At 35.3% G+C, this 19,866-nt stretch overlaps 1 protein-coding gene across 1 annotated transcript in view; it reads right to left on the reverse strand.

The window, feature by feature from the left end:
- The window catches only part of LRP1B (LDL receptor related protein 1B), a 1,793,119-nt gene that overhangs the window by 737,960 nt on the left and 1,035,293 nt on the right, over positions 1-19,866 (reverse strand). Inside the window, exons 23-26 of the mRNA XM_070360639.1 lie at positions 12,896-13,093; positions 11,268-11,472; positions 1,495-1,659; positions 967-1,211 (exon numbers count right to left, since the gene is read on the reverse strand). Coding sequence (XP_070216740.1) covers positions 967-1,211; positions 1,495-1,659; positions 11,268-11,472; positions 12,896-13,093 — 813 coding nt within the window. The remainder of the gene's footprint in view (positions 1-966; positions 1,212-1,494; positions 1,660-11,267; positions 11,473-12,895; positions 13,094-19,866) is intronic.

The following is a 19,866-nucleotide window of genomic DNA, read 5'->3' on the forward strand; positions in this document are numbered from 1 at the left end:
AAACAAAAAAATAAAGAAAGAGATACAGATGGCCAACAGGCATATGGAAATGTGTTCAATGTCACTAATCATCAAGGAAATGCAAATCAAAGCCACAATGAGATATCATCACATATCTGGTGTTGCTGAGGATGTGGACAAAAGGGAATCCTTGTGCACTATTGGTGATTACATAAATTGACACAGTCACTAAGGAAAATAGTTTGGAAGTTCTTCAAAAATTAAAAATAGAACTACCATATGAATCAGCAATTCCAATTCTGAGTGTTTATCTGAGGAAAAGGAAAAAGATAAATTTGAAAAGATATATACACACACACACACACACACACGTGTGTGTGTATGCACTGCTGTGTTCATTCAGCATTATTTACGATAGCCAAGAGATGGAAATAACCTAAGTGTCCATTAATGGAGGAATGGATACAGAAGGTGTGAGGAGTGTGAGTATAATGTAATATTCATGCTTGTGCTCAGTAGTGTCCAACTTTGTGTGACCCCATGGACTGTAGCCCCCCAGGTTATTCTGCCCATGGGATTTTCCAAGCAAAAATACTGGAGAGGATGGCCATTTCCTCCTCCAGAGGATCTTCCCAAACCAGGGCTTCAACCCATGTCTCCTTTATCTCCTGATTTGTAGGCAGATTCTTTACCACTGAGCCACCTGGGAAGTCCTCTTAAAACAGTAATGTACCTAAATTTCAACAAAAGAAGGCTAAGAAAATGATATGATTGCAACAACTGCATAAAACCTCTTAATTTCTAAGATTTCTCTATTTCTATGTAAATTAAAAAGGAAAAGAAAAAATATCCTGAGCTAATTAAAATAAAGGCTGGTACTACTTCCATCATATAATATAGAAAATATTAAATCAGTGTTAGCTTACAAAAATTATTTTACAGTTTGATTATTATATGACTAAAGTGAAAATAAATTCTGGTCACTAATTCATAACAAGCACTTACCCTGGGGCTGACGGCTGGGATGGTAGATCTGAAGGTCAAACGGCTGTGCACTGGTTTTCTGAATCACGCTGACATTCTGCCCTGTCCACTTATTGGCTTTTGACAGTGTGTTGGTCCTCCAGTCCGTCCAATAAACATCACTCCCATACAGAGACACAGCAAAGGGATGAGAAAGGTATTCATGACCTCGGATAATTTCTATCATGCTTGTTCCATCATAGAGGGCTGAATAAATGGCATCTGACCTACAGAAAAGTAGATGCATCAGTGGTATATAAAACCACATTCAAATAGTCCAGTGATGTGTTCATACTACTTAAATGGCAAAAGAGCTGTGTAAAAATATTTTTATGATCCTGTATCTGATTTGCAGTAAGATTTCAACAAAAAAGCTATCATAACCAAAGCAAACAAAATTCACCATCAATTTCAATGTGTGTACATGATACATGCACAGAAATACACATTTTAATTTTGTAAGTATTATCTGATGAAGGTTATAGAAAAGAAAGGGAAAAAAAATTAAACCTGGCATCTGTCCAAACTATCCTTTTTTCAAAGTGGTCCACAGTGAGTCCATTAGGCCAAGCCCCGGTTTTCATGTCTTTGTAAATGGTTTTCCTCCCAGCACCACTCATGGAGGCAGATTCAATGCGAGGAAAATTGGCATCCCAATCTGTCCAGAAAAGAATTCTGAAGAAAAAGAAATGATGCTATTGATGATATTATTGTTTCAGTCATTCAGTTCAAAAAAAATGTATTGAATTTCTATGACTATGCTAGGCACTGGCTAGGTAAACAATCACAAGTAAAACAGATGCATTATCTAGCCTCATGGGGCTCAGAGCCCAGAGCAAGAGACAGACTAAACAAATGCTGGAATATATAACTACAGCTTCTGAAACAGATTCAAGAATAATTTTGTTATGAGACTGAGTACTAGGTAAGTAAAATACTTTGAGAAGATAATCAGCAGGGAAAAAAGCAGTTTGAGAAGGTAACATTTAGACTGAATCTGAGAGATGAGCAGAGCATGACAAGAAGAATAAATGGTAGAAACAAAAGTCTTAATGAGGGAAAGAAAGTGGGTGACTGAGGAACAGAAATGAGGCTACTGTATTAGAAATATGGCAGTGAGGATAAAGGGGAAATAGATGAAATTGCAGAGGGTGATATAATGGATCTTTTTCGATACGGCAATCATTTGGGTTTTGCCTTATCTCATATTTAAGCAGGAAAGAAATATGGCATCATATATACAAATTCATTATGCTGAGTCATTATGTAATATACTATATTACATCAGACAGTTATTTTAAAGGACCAGGCAAATATGGTGGTATCAGTGAAGAGAAGTGAATGGGTTCAAGGAATATTTTATTTCAAGTAGTTTGTAGTAGTTTAGTTGCTAAGTTGTGTCCAACTCTTGCGGCCCCATGGACTGTAGTTTACCAGGCTCCTCTGTCCATGGGATTCTCCAGGCAAGAATACTGGAGTGAGTTGCCGTTTCCTTCTCCAGGGGATCTTCCTGACCCAGGGATTGAACCTAGGTCTCCTGCACTATAGGCAGATTCTTTACCAACTGACCTACAAGGGAAGCCCTTATTCCAAGAGGTAGAACTGACTTCCAGGACTAAATGAGTATTGGATGTAGGGAATGAAGTAGAGAACAGAATTACAGGTGGCTGTGTTCCTTGTCTTGGCAAACTCAAGGGTAAGGACAGGCAGAGGGTGTACAAGGGATCCATTAAGTGAAATGGAAAAAAAAAATGCAAGAGAAATGCATTTTAAGACCTGGGATTGAGTATGGATGGGTGTGGAGAGCAATCAAAAATACAGTTTTCAATTTTTTCACCTTGAGATTTAAGACATAAAAAGGAGATTTCCAGGAAGCTGTGTGGTATGTCAGGGTGAAATTCAGAGAAGGCATCAGAACTGTAGACATGAATTTGAAAGTATTCTGCATGGAGATGACATTTAGATTCACATGAATGGAACAGATCATATGATAGAGGATGCAGAGGGAAAACAGTAGGACATCAGATACTTTGATTTACACATACATGCATTTTTATAATACTCTCTTTTTTTTTTCTAAATACTCTTTGTAACTCTACAAATTCACATATATGAACAGTTCCACACATTAGGCATCAAATGTTTTAAGTTGTGCATTTGATTTCTAAGGCTATTAGGTAATGGAGAGTTTATGTTTAATTGATAGTGGCTTAAACTGCTCATGCATGTTTCAGTTGTATATATATAACAGTTACACAAAAATTCTGCAGTCATTACAACTAGCTAATGATTTCTTTTTGAGTGCTTACTATACACTAAATACTTATTTTCAGAACTTTATGCAGATTATCTCATTTAATTCTTCATGAAGCCATGACTAAAGTTATCCATGTTTATAGATGAGAAAACAAGCTTAGAAAAGTTGAATTCCTTGACCCGGTTACATGGCTAGCAAGTGGCAGATGAAGTTGGGAAAATGGATACTTCAACTGCTGACTTTATGTTTTTAACATCTAATGTTTTAATGTCATTGACACTAAATAACAAAGGGAAAGCATTTGGTATGGAAGTAGGGAAATGGCTGGTAATCAAAAAATAGTAGTTGCCTTCTTTTCACCTTCTCTATACCTTAGTAGTAGAAACAACGCGAATGAGTAGCATGGAGATTTGGGAGGAAAGAACACACAGAACTGGAGAGACAGTGACAGTTCAATATATTTTCCTATCATCAGTTCTGACAACCTTTTGATCAGAAATGGTAAAGTTACTGGCAAAAATAAACTTGGCTTCATTATAGTTGTATATAGTGTGGCCTGCAAGGAGATCCAACCAGTCAATCCTAAAGGAAATCAGTCCTGAATATTCATTGTAAGGACTGATGCTGAAGTTGAAATTCCAATACTTTGGCCACTTGAGGCGAAGAACTGACTCGTTTGAAAAGACCCTGATGCTGGGAAAGATTGAAGTGGGAGGAGAAGGGGACAACAGAGGATGAGATGGTTGGATGGCATCACTGACTTGATGGACATGAGTTTGAGTGAGCTTCGTGAGGTGGTGATAGACAGGGAAGCCTGGAGTGCTGTGGTCCACGGGATCACAAAGAGTCAGACACAACTAAGCAACTGAACTGACTGATAGTTTTGCTATATAATCCTTAGGTATATGGATTGGGAAAATGGAAACAATCCTTTGGAACAAAATTTCAAAATGCAATTCAAGATTTCTTTTCTGTTAAAAAATGTATTATATCTATTTAAAGAAATGTGCAGTGATGTAAACTAAGTATTCATTATGATTTCAATATCTGAGAGGTACATAGTCTCTTATAGGATATAGAAATTACAAATATGAAAGGATTAGATGACAACACAAAATATCATATAATAAATTTATTTGATATGTATGTTAAAAGCACATGGTGGGCAGGATAGGAAATGAACCTATCTTCTTGAAGAGACTGCAGGTTCCCTTACAACCTAGGCACCAGACATTCCAAAAATGTTATTAAATAATTGCATCAATGTTGAATAACAATGTATATGTTTTGTGTCAGACAAGCTTGGAACCAAGGTTAGAATATGTCACTAATTAGAGCATACTTAACTCAGACTCCATTTGCTCATCTGTACATAAAAATTTTCACAGTACCACTGAAGGAATATTTGATGAGGTAATAGATGTAAACAATTTAGCACACAGAATGCCTGGCACACAGAAGACTTTTGTGTTTGCACAAGCATCCACATACATTTACACACAGAACATTTTTTAAAAGCAAAATTTCAAAGTCATTTAAAACTATTAAACAAACGGGAACACACACACACACAGAAAGAGAGAGAGGTTGGGGATTAATACTAATATTAATGTTTAAATGTTACAATATCATGTATGTGAAGGTAGATTAGTTTTATAAAGTAAGCATGAGTTAAAGCTATGAAAAAACTTAAAGAACTAGGTCACAGGAATAGGTTTATCTCACACAAAATTTCTCAAAAAATTATTTATATTAAATTTCTGTTTGCTTGTTTAATGGACAGCTTTCTACAGCTCTAGGGATGGGAACATACCCACAAAAATAATACCTAAATTATTAATTGTCTAACCACCAAATTTCTGATAAGTAAATTGTTAGGGAAGGATAAAGATGAACATTATTACATTAGAAGGCAATATCATTGTTGAAGCTGGGTGATAAATACTAGGGAACTTATTTTACCATTCTTTCTACTTCGTATATTTGAAAATTTCTGTATAAGTATTCAAAAGTGTAACAAATCCAAAATTAAATTAATAGAAAAAAATTTTTATAAGTATCAGGGATAATTTATAAAATCTTGTTTTGGGGAATATTTTTTTTCCTGAAAAGACTATTGTTTAAAGATAGGATTGTTTACATGAGAAAATACTAATTATCTGGAAATATCAATAACATATATATATTGTGTGTGTGTTAGTCACTCAGTTGTGTCCAATTCTTTGGACCCCATGGATTGTAGCCCACCAGGCTCCTCTGTCCATGGAATTCTCCAGGCAAGAATACTGGAGTAGGTTGCCATAATTTTCTCCAAGGGATCTTCCAGACCCAGGGAATAAACCTGGGTCTTTTGCATTGCAGGCAGATTCTTTATTATCTGAGCCACCAGGGAAGTCCAACATATGTATTACTTATAAGCTATTTCATATATAATTTGTTGCCTTAAAAATAAATACTAAATAAAACAAAGATTAATTATTATAAAGCTGGTAAGCTATATGGTTAAGTAGAGGAATATCCTTCTTGAAAACAGTAAATACAAAATGAATTATGTGTCTCACTTCAAATTTAATTTTGGATGTACACATCTTTTCATGGCCACCAGGTTGTTATTTGTCAGCTACCCTTTAAAGTTATCATTAAGAAAATACAATTTAAAATAGAAACAAGATCAGCACAGCATTAATCAAATTCATTATGATATCTTGAAAAACAAGGTAAAGTAGAGATATGCAAATCTGAAGAAGATTAGGAAAAATAATCCCTGAAAACAAACATAGTGAATTTGAGAGTAGATAGACCACAATGTGGGAGACTGGGGTTCAGTCCCTGGGTTGGGAAGATCCCCTGGAGGAGGGCATGGCAACCGACTCCAGTATTCTTGCCTAGAGAATTCCATGGACAGAGGAGCCTGGTGGGCTACAGTCCAGAGGGTCACAAAGAGTAGGACAGGACTAAGTAACCAAGCACAGCACAGATCTGGACAAGGCTGTACTCCAAACTCTAGACTGATGCTGCTACTGCTGCTAAGTCGCTTCAGTAGTGTCTGACTCTGTGTGACCCCATGGATGGCAGCCCACCAGGCTCCGCCACCCCTGGGATTCTCCAGGCAACTAGACTGATGACCCAAAGGCTTCTGAAGCATTGTCTTTTGCTTGTTTAACAAATAGAAAATTGATATCTCTCTTTTAGCTTTCTATCTTATGGTGTTGTATCAATTACAATGTGCAAATAAGTAGCCCTGCAATTCTGCATTCTCTATACGTAGGTTCACTACAAATAGGTACTGAAGACTTTCAAGTGTATATTTCCAGTGGACCAAAATACATGGCCTGCGACTCTTTTAGGAATTATAAAATAAGTGGTCCCTTCATTTCTTCACTGAATATAGCAGGGCTAAGCTACTTCTTCTGTAGTGGTCACTATAGTTCTAATTTTTCATTAACTTAGGTGGGAAATTTTCAACACCTTGTATAATTACATATCCTAGAATTAGCACCTCTAAAAATGTTCTTAACCTTGCATAAGTCAGTTTACAATCAATCTTAAAACTTGATTTTAAGGATCATTGTTTTATAAAGTTCTAGGCACTCTTTTGTACACTTTACTATGTGGTTTTTTAAAAAATCGTTTTTCCCTTATTACTTTCTTTTTATGTTTAAAATGTATTAGCATTACAATGACTACATTATTTCTTCAAGTATACAAAGACTGAATAGCCCTCCTTATAAGATGTATGAAAATGTTCAACCATGATTGCTTTTAAAAAAGAGACTACAGTCCACCGATCTACAGTTCCTGGATTCACAGGTTAGTGTGTATCAGGATTAAATTGGGTCAATGGACCATGAACAACTTGTACCATCACAGGTACAAAAGGGCTATTATCATCTTCAGGTCAAGATGCAAAAGGTAAAAATAAAGGACCGTGGCAAAAAGAGAGCTTGCTTATCTATAATCTTTAGGTCGTCTAAAACCAACAATGTTTTTATTAGTTTCATTTAGAAATGCTCCCAGATTAAGTTAAAATTTTATTTAGATGTCTTACTAATCTTCATAATGGTATGTCTGCTTTCACTAACTGCAATTGTTACAGCAGAGTCCAGTTATTATACCGCATGAAAATTAAATACCAGCAGTTCATCAGGAAGACACTGTGCATCTGAAGGAGCATAAAGGCAACGAAAGTTCGAGAACTGAAGTGAGTGCCCTGTAAGATTCTGAACTCCTTGGTGCTTGTTACTCTCTAACAATAAGCTTGATGTTTACAGGAGATTCATGTACTGCTTCAGGTCACCTTAGCAATACGTGTATTCCTTTAAAATGGATAGAAAGAGAAATGGCTCCTTCCTAAGATCCCTAATTTAGCATCTTGGAATAACTTGTTACCTGGGACACTGGGTCAAAACCTAGAATACTGCAGAAATGTGACATGGTAGCAAATATATCTTTTTTTCTTTTTTTTGCAAATATATCTTAAAACATCAGAAGAAGGCCTGTGGATTCCATGTTAAGGAACCAAAGTAGTCAATTAAAAACATGTCTTTGTTGGCATTTGTTAAAAAAAAAAAATCACAAAGACCTTGGTTCTTTTAGGAAGCTCGTGTGATGTAAACATGTGGCTAATGGTATATAACCTGCTTTTTTTCCTAGCTGGGCTTAGGGAGCAAAGTGGCTGGTTGCAAACCTTTTCTTTCATTCGTCATTGTCAAAGAATATAATAGTGGTGCCCATTAGCTGTATTTTACTGGCAAAGCTATTGCCAGTAATAGCTATTGGGCTTTACAGCTATTGCCCACTAGCTGTAAAGATACATTGCTGTATCTTTAAGGTGTATCTTGAATTCCTATAAGTTTCATGTAAACAGAAGGTCTATTCATATGCATTACTTTACTTAACAAGTACTTATTGAGAACACTGATACGAAAGGGCAGAGAAAGATTTCATAGATTTGGAAGTAACTGCCATCAAAAAGCTTACAATTTAGTAGGAAAGGCAACAGTAATTATACAATTATACTATACAATTATACAAATTATACTATATTTCTCAAAAAATTATCCAGTGTCTTTATCTTAAAATTAAAATTTTCCAAAAGAATATAAATGTCTTTGGAGATCCTATAACTTTGATTCTCAGTCTCCTTACATATTTCATGAATAATTTGAGGAAGAGGGAATAGTTACTTTTACTATGCTCTCCGTCTATGGGGTCGCACAGAGTTGGACACGACTGAAGCGACACAGCAGCAGCAGCAGCAGCAGCTGTTTTATGAAAAGTCCAATGTTTACAAGTGTCTATGAACTTTTTACCAAAATATACAATAAATTTGAAAGCATTTTAATACTTGCATTACATTTTTAAAATTAATTGCTACATTTTAAATTTAAATTTACAACTAAGCTCTAAAGGTGTTTACATGAACCTCATATTTTATCCATGCCAATCTTTTTATAAAGTAATTTTAAATAATAAAAATTCTATTATATTATAATAAACCTATAAACTTTTCATTTATTCAGAGAGTTAAGTAAATTGGTACCGTCATTTGAACTTTGGTCATTCACACCAGAAACAATTTTCCAAGCATTATTTCTTCACCTGTTAAATAAAATTATTACCACTGTAATTATCTTAATTAGCCTCACAAGTTTGTAGTAGCAATTAGCAAGGGAAGACATCAACTTTTCTCAGAAGCATTATCAGGTTTTCCCTCCCTGGAGGCTAGCTTTCTGTCCTAATTTTCAACTCTTAGAAACTGTTTTACTTCTGGAAATTCCCTTACATCATTGAAATAGTGCTTAATATTTTCATATAAATAGTAATTGTGGATTGTGTTTGTTTTGCATTTCTGTTTTCTTTTTCTTCTCTCAGGTTAGCTATTCCCCAAACAAACTGAGATAAATAAGTTTATTCTAAGCATTGTCAATTCAAAGCTATAGAAAATGAAGCTTCAATTCCCAGATCTACTGCTTTGTTTGATCAGGCTATTTTCAAAAATTTTATACACCTGTTTTATGTGTTTGTTTTCTTCTCTGTGTGTGCCCTTTGTATTTTGGGAAGCAGTCAGAGTTCTCCTAATATAATGGTACACTTGCTAAAATTATCACTTTCTCCAAAATATTGCTTTCCCTTATACAGAAAGTTTCTCATGCAGATAAGCTGCAGTTACCAAATAGGTATGTCTAAGTTGTGAAAAATTCCACACCAGTAGCTATTACATTGAGGGTAAAAACCTCTGTTGATGGCAGACCTCTGTGGGAAGTAAAATGTCAAAGTGGGCCATCTACTTGCACCCTCAGGAAGAGTCTGTTTGAGAAGGAAATTTCGCATAAAACACGCCTGATCTCCTTCTAGTTAACTGTTATCACAGGAGTTAATGGGTGAAATGGGCAAAGCATAAACCGTATAAACTGGAGGACACACCTTCAGCCTAAAAGGTTTGCTCCTGCTCTGTTGGTTGTTGACAGATCTCCCTACGTTTTCAAAAGAAGCCAGAAATCTAGAACTGGATTCCAAATCTTTCAAAATTTTAAATTTTGGCAACTAAGTCAAATAAATGCAAAACACTGTGGAAGGTAAAACAAACAAAACAATGACAGTTGCCAGTTTGAAACTAGCAACCTTGCTCTACACAAGCTACCTTGCCCCTTTAATGTCTATATCTGAATTGAGGAAAAGGAGAACAAACAAAATTCCCAAGCTCTTGATTTCTGGGTTGCACATAAAACAGTGCACAAAGAACAGTGTGTGGCCCAGGAAGCTGATTTAAACACAGGTTCCCTTTTCTCTTCTGCATCTCATTCAGATCCCTCCTGACTGATTCTCCTTTCTGACCTCCATCCTTCTTGGTCCTTCCTAGGTTGTGTATTACTTAAAAGTACAGAGCCGGAAAAGTTTTCCTTTCTATCATCCTTTAGACTTGACGATAATTTTGGATATAAAATAAACAGTCAAAGGTAATAACAGAATATCCCAATATAGAAGAGTTATACATTATATTTCACATTCTATCTCCTCAAAAACAATCTAATTAAGAGACATTATTGTTCCTGATGTGCAAAAGAGAATATGGAAATCTAAAGGAAGATAATACACTTGAATAGGTTCCCCAGAGGATAAGTGACTGAGCAGTGCTGGACCCTTATTTTCTGGCCCCAAATCCACTGTCTCTCTTCTCGTCTTTCACAAAATACTGAAGGGAAACTCAGGCAATAATCTGGAATATACTTTTGACTTTGTCTTCCAGAATAATATGTCTTGTCTTAAAATGTCCCTATAGCCAGCATCTCACCATTGGATTCCTTCAAGTTTAATCTAATTCTCTTTCAAACTATCTCCAAGTACATACAAATACAGATAAAGGGTGAGGTGGTTAACACTTGGTAACTGTTTGGACTGAAGACTGGTCCTGTGGTTTGCAACCATTAGAGAAAATTACAGCATCTCTTTGGCAGGTCAAAAATGAATTAATTAAATTACTGCTTCAAAATAGAGTTACAAGATATTACAAAAGGGCCTAATGACCATGTTTAGGAAAAAAGAAGTTTTCTCCTTTAAAAGTACCTATGTAAGCAATTTTATATCAAATTCATGGTGATAATCTAAAATTGGTTGATATATACATGGGCTTTCCTGGTGGTTCAGATCGTAAAAGAATCTGTTTGCAATGCAGAAGACCAAGGTTCTATCCCTGGGTCAAGGAGATCCCCTAGAGAAGGACATGGCAACCCACTCAAGTACTGTTGCCTGGAAAATCCCATATACAGAGGAACCTGGCTGGCTACAGTGCATAGGGTCACAAAAAGTTCAGTGTGACTGAGTGACTGAGCACACGTGCATAATTGTAGATGTAAATATAAACATGCATCTATATATACAACCATCCACAAGTATATACACACACATATTTACATGCACAAAATAAGCACTTTGACTTCTAATTTATGAGAAAATTGAATCCAATATTAATTTTGAAGGTAATTATTTATGCCAAAGTGAATCTATGAAAGGCAAACTTCTTTACCCAAATCTTGGGTCCAAAGCGATGGCCCTGGGGTGTTCCATAGCTCCTGCAATGAGTGTAGTTCTTAAGGAACCATCTAGTTTGGCCACTTCAATTTGGTCCAGATTGCTGTCTATCCAGTATATGTTGCCTGCTATCCAGTCAACAGTCAATCCTTCTGGGGTAGCCAGGCCATGTTCCACAACCACTTCAATAGCACTGACACCTACAAAAAAAGAGAAACCAACACTTGCATCCATTCAAGTGACCCATTAAGCACTAAGGAAAAGGGGTCCTTATCAGCAGTATGAAGTATTTAACATTATATTAACTTTGAGAGACATAGTGTAAAAGTGTTACCTGACACAGAGAGACATTAAGATGGCCCCAAATTTAGAATTAATGATGTTTCCCAGCAGAGATTTTTAATCTCTTAAATCCTTTCAGTGACAACATAACAGAATTTTTAAATAACTCTGAGGCTAATAACAATGTTTAGGTTGCAAAAAAGTTATGTCATTTTTCTGATTTTTTAGGCAGAACAAGGAATTTTGGAAATGAAAATGACTTGCTGGTTAAAATCAGTGTGATGTAATTCAAACATTGATCTTCAGGGAAGAATAAAAAGTCCACCTGAGGCAATCTGCATCGAGCCAGTCAGCAGCTACTCTTTTAGAGCATGACTGAAAAGATCGATGTTATGGCATTTAGGCTTAAAAATAATCCTCAAGTTATATCCCCCCAACAGATTTCTGAGCCAATATAACATTTCTGAGTTGTATTTTGACTTGTAGAATATAACATGTTTGAAAATAAAGGAAGAAGCCTGTAGTGTGGTTTAAATAAAAATAAACAATTGGGTAATACCCAGAACTATTTTTATTTATGTCCTTCATTTCTTTTGGAATTAACACTTTATAATTTATGATATTGCCAGTGCTTTTGTTAGACATGTTAATAGTGCATTTTTTAAAACAGTTAACCATGTAAATGGATCTAAACCCATCATTTGAAATTGAAATCGATACTTTGTAATATAAGACACAGATTCACACATCATAATTACATTATGTTTGAACACTTCATTTTGCAAAATTGTAATGGTGATTTAAGGAGGAATTTAGATTTTGATAGAAATACCTGGCCTTTGGAATGTTATACAGATCAAAGATTTTCAAGAGAATTATGACATATATTTATCTCAAGGTCTTGCCTAGGAAAACCTAGATTGGAAAAAGAGATGCCAAATTATGGGAAAACTTGTTTAGCTCATATTAACAATCTTTGTAATAATCTATTATTTCTTTGAATGATGCTAGAAGATGAAAACCATTAAAAAAACAAAAGCTATTTTAACTCACAAAAATTATATATAGTAATTAGAAGACAGTCGTTTTCCTCTTGTAAATAAATTTCACCATTGAATACGCACCAAAATGCTCACAATTTGAAAATGGTGTGAATAGTATAGGCCTCTACCCCACTCCAACATAGTCACACATACTTCACACCCCTGGATTTCCACATATGAGGGAGAAGATAAGAGACAAAAGAGTAATCAAGCTTCCTTCTGATTACACCATATTTTTTTCTGAAATTTTCAGTTAGAAATTAATCCCACCATGAAGTCAAAATTGTAATGGAGGTACCTCCACTTTCAGAAAGCTTGCCCCGGTATATTCTGTCTTCTACAACATCTGTCCAATAAAGTAAACTTTGATTGAAGTGGAAGTCAAGTGCTATTGTGTTTCTCAATCCAGGAACAAGTAGACTATAGTCTCTTTTATGAAGATCAATCTTTCTGATCTCATGGCGAATAGAAAAGATGATGAATGCTTCAAAAGGATCTGAAAATAGATTTATGTTAATAGGCATATGGAAATATTTATATGCTTTAGTAAATAATAAAGTACTTGGGGTCAAGATCTATATATTTAAAACCACAATTTATTATGAATTTTCTGTCATTAGAGGAGCTATTTCTTGTAATCCAAAATTTAAAAGAATCTTGAAAAACTTAGGTTTATTTGTATTTATTAAAATGATCTATAAATGTTTTTTGTTCCTTGAATTTTTACACACCTGCTTCTGACTTTAAAATAGAAGGATTGCTGCAATTACAAGACAGAATATGAGATTTTCTGTTTTAGTGTAGTTTAAACTGACAGCTCAAACTTTAGAAATATTGTCACAGAAATTGCTAAGTGAATAAAACTAGCTCTGTCACTTTTAGCTCATCACATGACTCTAGATTCACAAAGGACAGAGAACCAACAAAAGACAATTTCTATGAAGATAATTACTGGGCTTATAATTAGGAAGATGGAGGCTTTCTAGAAAACCCAAGAAAATCATATATATAACTTTTCCCTCACTAGTTTTTTAATCCTGGACCAGACCTGGAAGAAAGAGAAGAAGCTTTGAAAACAGATATGAGATTAAAGTTTTATATTTTTGTACATAAAAAAGAATGTTTTAATACTCAAAAGTTACTAAAATTACCATTTTGAAAAGTATCAAGTCCTCTACTATTGGACATACTGTGTGTTAGACATGAATTCTGCTTTATGAATATACATTTTGAGGGAGGGACCCAGGCTCAGTAAGATTTCTCCTGTTTCCATGTTACTGTCAACCTTTTATGCTTTTTTTTAGGGAACCTTTTTACTATCCCAAGTCCATACATGTTTGTGAATGTGAGCTATTATAATCACTCCTAGCCACAATGGTTGGCCTAAGAGGTGGATATAAGATCTAAGTCAGGGAGATGGGTTTTTAAACTTCCAGAGAAGTTTTCAAGTTGAGGAGAAAGAGTTTCTTTAGTATTGCCCGTTTATGTCCTTGTACTTTAAGTCTACTTGCAGTATTGTAGGAGAAGAGAAAAAAAGCCTCAGAAACGGAAACTGATGACCAGGAGAAAGGCCATATCCTAAGGACATTCAAACCCATAGTTCCAGTTTTCCCTAAGCCCACCTCCTTTCTTCAAATCCCCTGGGCAAACACACTTAACTCTATTGCACTTCATTTGAACTGGATTTTTGTCAACTGTAACCAGGTATACTGTTCTTATTATGCATGTGTTAGTTGCTCAGTCATGTCCAACTCTTTGCGAGCCCATGGACTGTAGCAAGCCAGGCTCCTCTGTCAAAGGGGTTTCCCAGACAAGAATATTTGAGTGGATTGCCATTTCCTTCTCCAGCGGATCTCCGAACCCTGGGATCGAACCTGGGTCTCCCACCCAGCAGGCAGATTCTTTACCATCTGAGTCACCTGGGAAGTCACTTTGGCTTCTTTTTAATCTCATTTCCTCAGACATGTCTTCCCTGATCAGTTACCTAATAAAATCACATCTTCATTATTCTATTTCACTATAGCCTGTTTATTCTCTTTAGAGTACAATTTAAAATCAGTATTTCCCTGTTTGCTATTGCCCTTACTCACTGGATTATAAACTCTCTTAAACAAGGATCTTGTCAGTCTCACTCATTATGCTGTCCCTGACATCTAGTATCAGATAAGATATAATACACACCAGGTCTCAGACTAGAAGGTGAGGGCCACCCTTAATGTAGGAGAGTCACTGGCGATTTTTTTCACTGGAGATGAATCTACTTTAGGGAGCTCTGCACAGCACATTAAAAATATGTGTTTGGGTGATTAAATGCGGAGAGACATGAATTTATCTTAAGAGACTATCTGACAGCGAGCATGGGAGAGAACTGCCACAATCAGCAGAACCTAATCTGCTGATCACAATCAGCCTACCTGACCTGACGCTGATCATACAGTATAAGCAAGACCAGCCAAGACCATAAGAACAGGTCAGAAGTCCTGAAAACTTGTGAGCAAAAGTTATGTATTTGATTATGATCACAGAAGTATTATGGTTATTTATTGCACAGTATTGTGAGGTTTATTGTACAACATTACCATGATAATATCTAAATGATACAAGATAACAAAAGTGCAAAATAATTAGTTCCAGATAGGTCCCAATAGAACAAATACTCATAAAATTTAAAATCTAGAATTTAGTATTTTTAAAATTTAAAAAAAAATGGTTGTTTTGTATCAATAAACCTTGCTTGATAACCTGCTTTGGCTATGAAACAAGTGTTAGCCTAGAAACATTCTTTATCTCTTCAAGAATTAAATTTCCGTATCTGTAAAATGAGTACACAATAATCACCTTTCAATATAACTTAAACTGCTGCTATCAGAATCCAATTAGATGAAGTATGGAAATTAGCTCAGTTGGCAAATAATCTGCCTGCAATGCAAGAGACCCTGGTTTGATTCCTGAGTCGAGAAGATCCACTGGAGAAGGCATAGGCTACCTGCTCCAGTATTCTTGGGCTTCCTTTGTGGCTCAGCTGGTAAAGAATCTGTCTGCAATGCAGGAGACCTGGGTTCAATCCCTGGGTTGGGAAGATCCTGTGAAGAAGGAAAAGACTACCTACTCCAATATTCTGGCCTGGAGAATTCCATGGACTGCATAATCCATGGGGTTGCAGAGTCGGACACGACTGAGCGACTTTCACTTCACTTCATGCAAGTTTGCTTTATAAGTGGACAATCATCACAGTAAATACAAATGTAGGCAAACTGTGATGTAGTCAAAAGTAATAAACTTGGAGTCAGAAGCTGATGGTTTAAGACAGAGTTCTGTTGTTAACAAGCTGTATAGATATGAGAAATTTACTAAGACTCACGGATCCTCAATAGTTTTTGAAAAAAAATGTAAAGTATATAACATGCTGAGTTATCAGGATAATTGAGGATTAAAAGTGTAAATATTTAATATCTTAATAAATATTTAATAATTACTATGATTAATTACTATTAATAAGTTTTAGAGATCAAAGAAATAAGCAAAACAGATACTGAGTAAGAGAAAAGGCAGGGTGATAACACTTTAAAAACAGTCAGATATTTCCTAGCACTTGCTGAAGCTAGGGGCATTACAACTCTGAAGAGCCTTTCCTTCCTGTGGTTTATAGTCTTAGTTAAGCAGTAAATTATAGTGCAGCAACTACTTGTGAGAGAAGTTTACATTGAATACTGTTAAAGGACATGCAGTTTTTAAATCACAGAATGGCTGCTTCAACAAAGTTTCTACTTTTGTTTTTTATACATAAATATATGTGTGTAATCTAATCATAATCTAAAATCTAGCATCATGTTTAAAGGAGAATCTCTGAAAGCAATCCCACTAAAGTGAGGTAAAAGATCAGGATGTCCACTAATGTTTCATCTTTCTGAAAGTTTTAAATGATATAGACAAGTGAGAACATGTGTATATGTTCAGTAGCACAGTCACGTCTGACTCTTTGCAACCCTATGTACTGTAGCTGGCCAGATTCCTCTGTCCATGGGATTTTCCTGGCAAGAATACTAGAGTGAGTTTCCATTTCCTCCTCCAAAGGGATCTTCCTGACCCAGGGATCAAACTGTCATCTCCTGCATCTCCTGAATTGCAGGCGGATTCTTTACTTCTGAGCCACCAGGAAGCCCCAGGCGAGAAAAAGAAGCAGCAAAAAGTGGAAAGGAGGTGCTAAAAATAAACTACTATTTACAAGTTAAAAAAAAATGATACTTGGAAAATTTAGGATAATCAACTGACAAAACTACAACAGAAGAGAAAGAGAATTCAGTAATAAAGGTTCGGGACAAAATTTTTGAAAAAATCACTAGCCTTCCTAAAAATGATAGCAGCTAACCCAAATTACCCTGATAGATCAGTTGGTAGAATCCACCTGCAATGCAGAAGACCCCGGTTTGATCCGTGGGTCGATAAGATCCCTTGGAGAAGGGATATGCTACCCAATCCAGTATTCTTGTACTTCCCTTGTGGCTCAGCTGGTGAAGAATCCACTTGCAATGTGGGAGACCTGGGTTCAATCCCTGGGTTGGGAAGATCCCCTGGAGAAGGGAAAGGCTACCCACTCCAGTATTCTGGCCTGGAGAATTCCATGGACTGTGTAGTCCATGGGTTTGCAAAGAGTCAGACATGACTGAGCGACTTTCACTTTCACTTTCAAGCCAAATTTAAAAAAAAAAACAAAATGAAAAAACAAATGCACATTAGCAACAATAAAAAAAGTGAAAAAATAAAATACAAACTTGGGAATAAAAATATTAAGAAATGTTTAGAGTACATAAAGACATTTAATGACTTTAAAACAGGAACAGTATACAGCTTTATCAGATAGAGACAAACAAACAATTCCCCAAAGATTTTGCATCTGCATGAATTAATTCATAAATTTACTATAATGCTGCTTATTCAACTTATATGCAAAGTACATCATGTGAAATGCTGGACTGGATGACTCACAAGCTGGAATCAAGATTGTAGGAGAAATATCAATAATCAGATATGCAGATGATACCACCCTAGTGGCAGAAAGTGAAGAGGAACTAAAGAGCCTTTTGATGAAGATAAACCAGGAGAGTGAAAAAGCTGGCTTAAAACTCAACATTCAAAAAAATTAGATCAAGGCATTGGGCCCCATCACTTCATGGCAAATAGATGGGGAAACAATGGAAACAGTGATAGACTTTAATTTCTTGAGCTCCAAAATCACCACAGATGGTGACTGCAGCCATGAAATTAAAAGACACCTGCTCCTTTGAAGAAAAGCAATGACCAACCTAGACAGTGTATTAAAAAGCAGAAGCATCACTTTGTTAATAAAGGTCGTATAGACAGAGCTATGTTTTTGCCAGTAGTCATGTATGGATGTGAGAGTTGGACAATTAAAAAAAGTCAAAGAATTGATGTTTTCAAACTGTGGTGCTGGAGAAGATGCTTGAGAGTCCTTTGGACAGCAAGGAGATTAAACCAAGTCAATCCTGAAGGAAATCAACCCTGAATATTCATTGGAAGTACTGATACTGAAGCTCCAATACTTTGACCACCTGATGTGAAGAGTCGACTCTTTGGAAAAGACCCTGATGCTGGGCAAGATTGAGGGCTAGAGAAGAAGAGGGTGGCAGAGGATGAGATGGTTAGATAGCATCACTGACTCAATGGACACGAGTTTGAGCAAACACTGAGAGATAGTGAAGGATAGGGAAGCCTGGTGTGCTGCAGTCCATGGGGTCCCAAAGAGTTGGACATGATAGTGGAGGAATAACAACAAATGATGCAACAAAATTAAAAATTTCATTCTTTGAAATGATGCTAGATAATTCCAAAGATTATTTTCAAAATTGGGCTTCAACAGGAAACTGCATCCTGTTAATTCAAGGGAAATATATAAAAGTGAATAAGTCCAACAGGCATTAAAAAATATTATTATTTTAATATAAGATACTTTGGCAATGACCCATAACTGATGAGAAGGCATAGAAATATGATACCTTTGGGGTCAATAATAGGGAAAATGGGGTCACAAAGAGTCTGACACTACTGAACAACTGGAGTGAACTAGGAAAAAATTACATTCGAAAATTTTCTGACTTTTCCCAAGTGACTTAACACATTTAAAATAATAAATAAAAGTATAAAAAATAGAAGTAAATATAGAAGCATTATTTTTAGTATGCTAGAATGGGAAAAGTCTTTCTGAGCATAATGCAAATCACAGATGACCTAAAGAAGGATGTTTAATGTATATTGAAGAAATTGTAGGAGAAAAACAGTGAAAAAAGTCAAAAGACAAATGGCAAACTAAGCAAAATATCTACATTATAATAAAGGCTAAATTATTTAAAATATATGAGCTCCTACATATTGACAATAGAAAATATTCGTATGAATAAGGCATAAAGGACATTAAAAAGAAAATTCATAGAAGGAAAATATAAACAAGGTCAAAATATTAAAAAATATATTCAATACTCTCATAAAATGATAAATGGATTTTAAAACTGAAAATTTTTGATTAGACACTGTACTGGTTAAAGTGTAGACAAAAGGCCATCTGATATACTGATAATGGAAGTATAAGCCCTAAACAGTGCTACTGGATAATATTCATCAAAAGTTTAAGCATATTTTCACCCCTTGATAATTAAATCCATTTATAAAAATAGAATTATACATATAAACGTTTGTAGATGAGGACGGAAATCCTTTGCAATATCATTTACGGTAGCAAATGATTAGGCAACATAAATGTTCACCAATAGATGGCTGGATAAATAATATATGATCTAGTCACAAAGTATAATAGTATAAGGTCATATCAATGAATATGATTAATATGCATATGTTAATATGCAATAGTTTCTAATATTTTGTAAGTAGAAAATGGTAAGATGTGAATCAGATATGCATCAGATACTACCATTTGAGTTAAAAAAAAATTATAGACCTCTATGTAGGTAAATCACAGAATACATTATGAAAGATTAATGAAGTAATGTTACTTCTGCCACAGGAAGGATGATGAGCTCAGAGTAGGAAGAAAACTATTTCTTATCTAATTCTGCACAGATTCAATTTTTGGCATTGGGATATATTTCCTATTAAAACTATTTTATGAATGAAAATTTTAACTAGTAATAGAAGGAATTGTTATATCCAGCCAGCTTCTAAGAAATATTCATAAATGAAACAAGAATTGTTTGGGTATGACATATATGCTTTTCCCCTCAGGAGAACTCATATTTA

This window comes from Bos mutus, chromosome 2 (assembly GCF_027580195.1).
Source record: "Bos mutus isolate GX-2022 chromosome 2, NWIPB_WYAK_1.1, whole genome shotgun sequence".
In the NCBI taxonomy this organism is placed as follows: Eukaryota; Metazoa; Chordata; class Mammalia; order Artiodactyla; family Bovidae; genus Bos; species Bos mutus.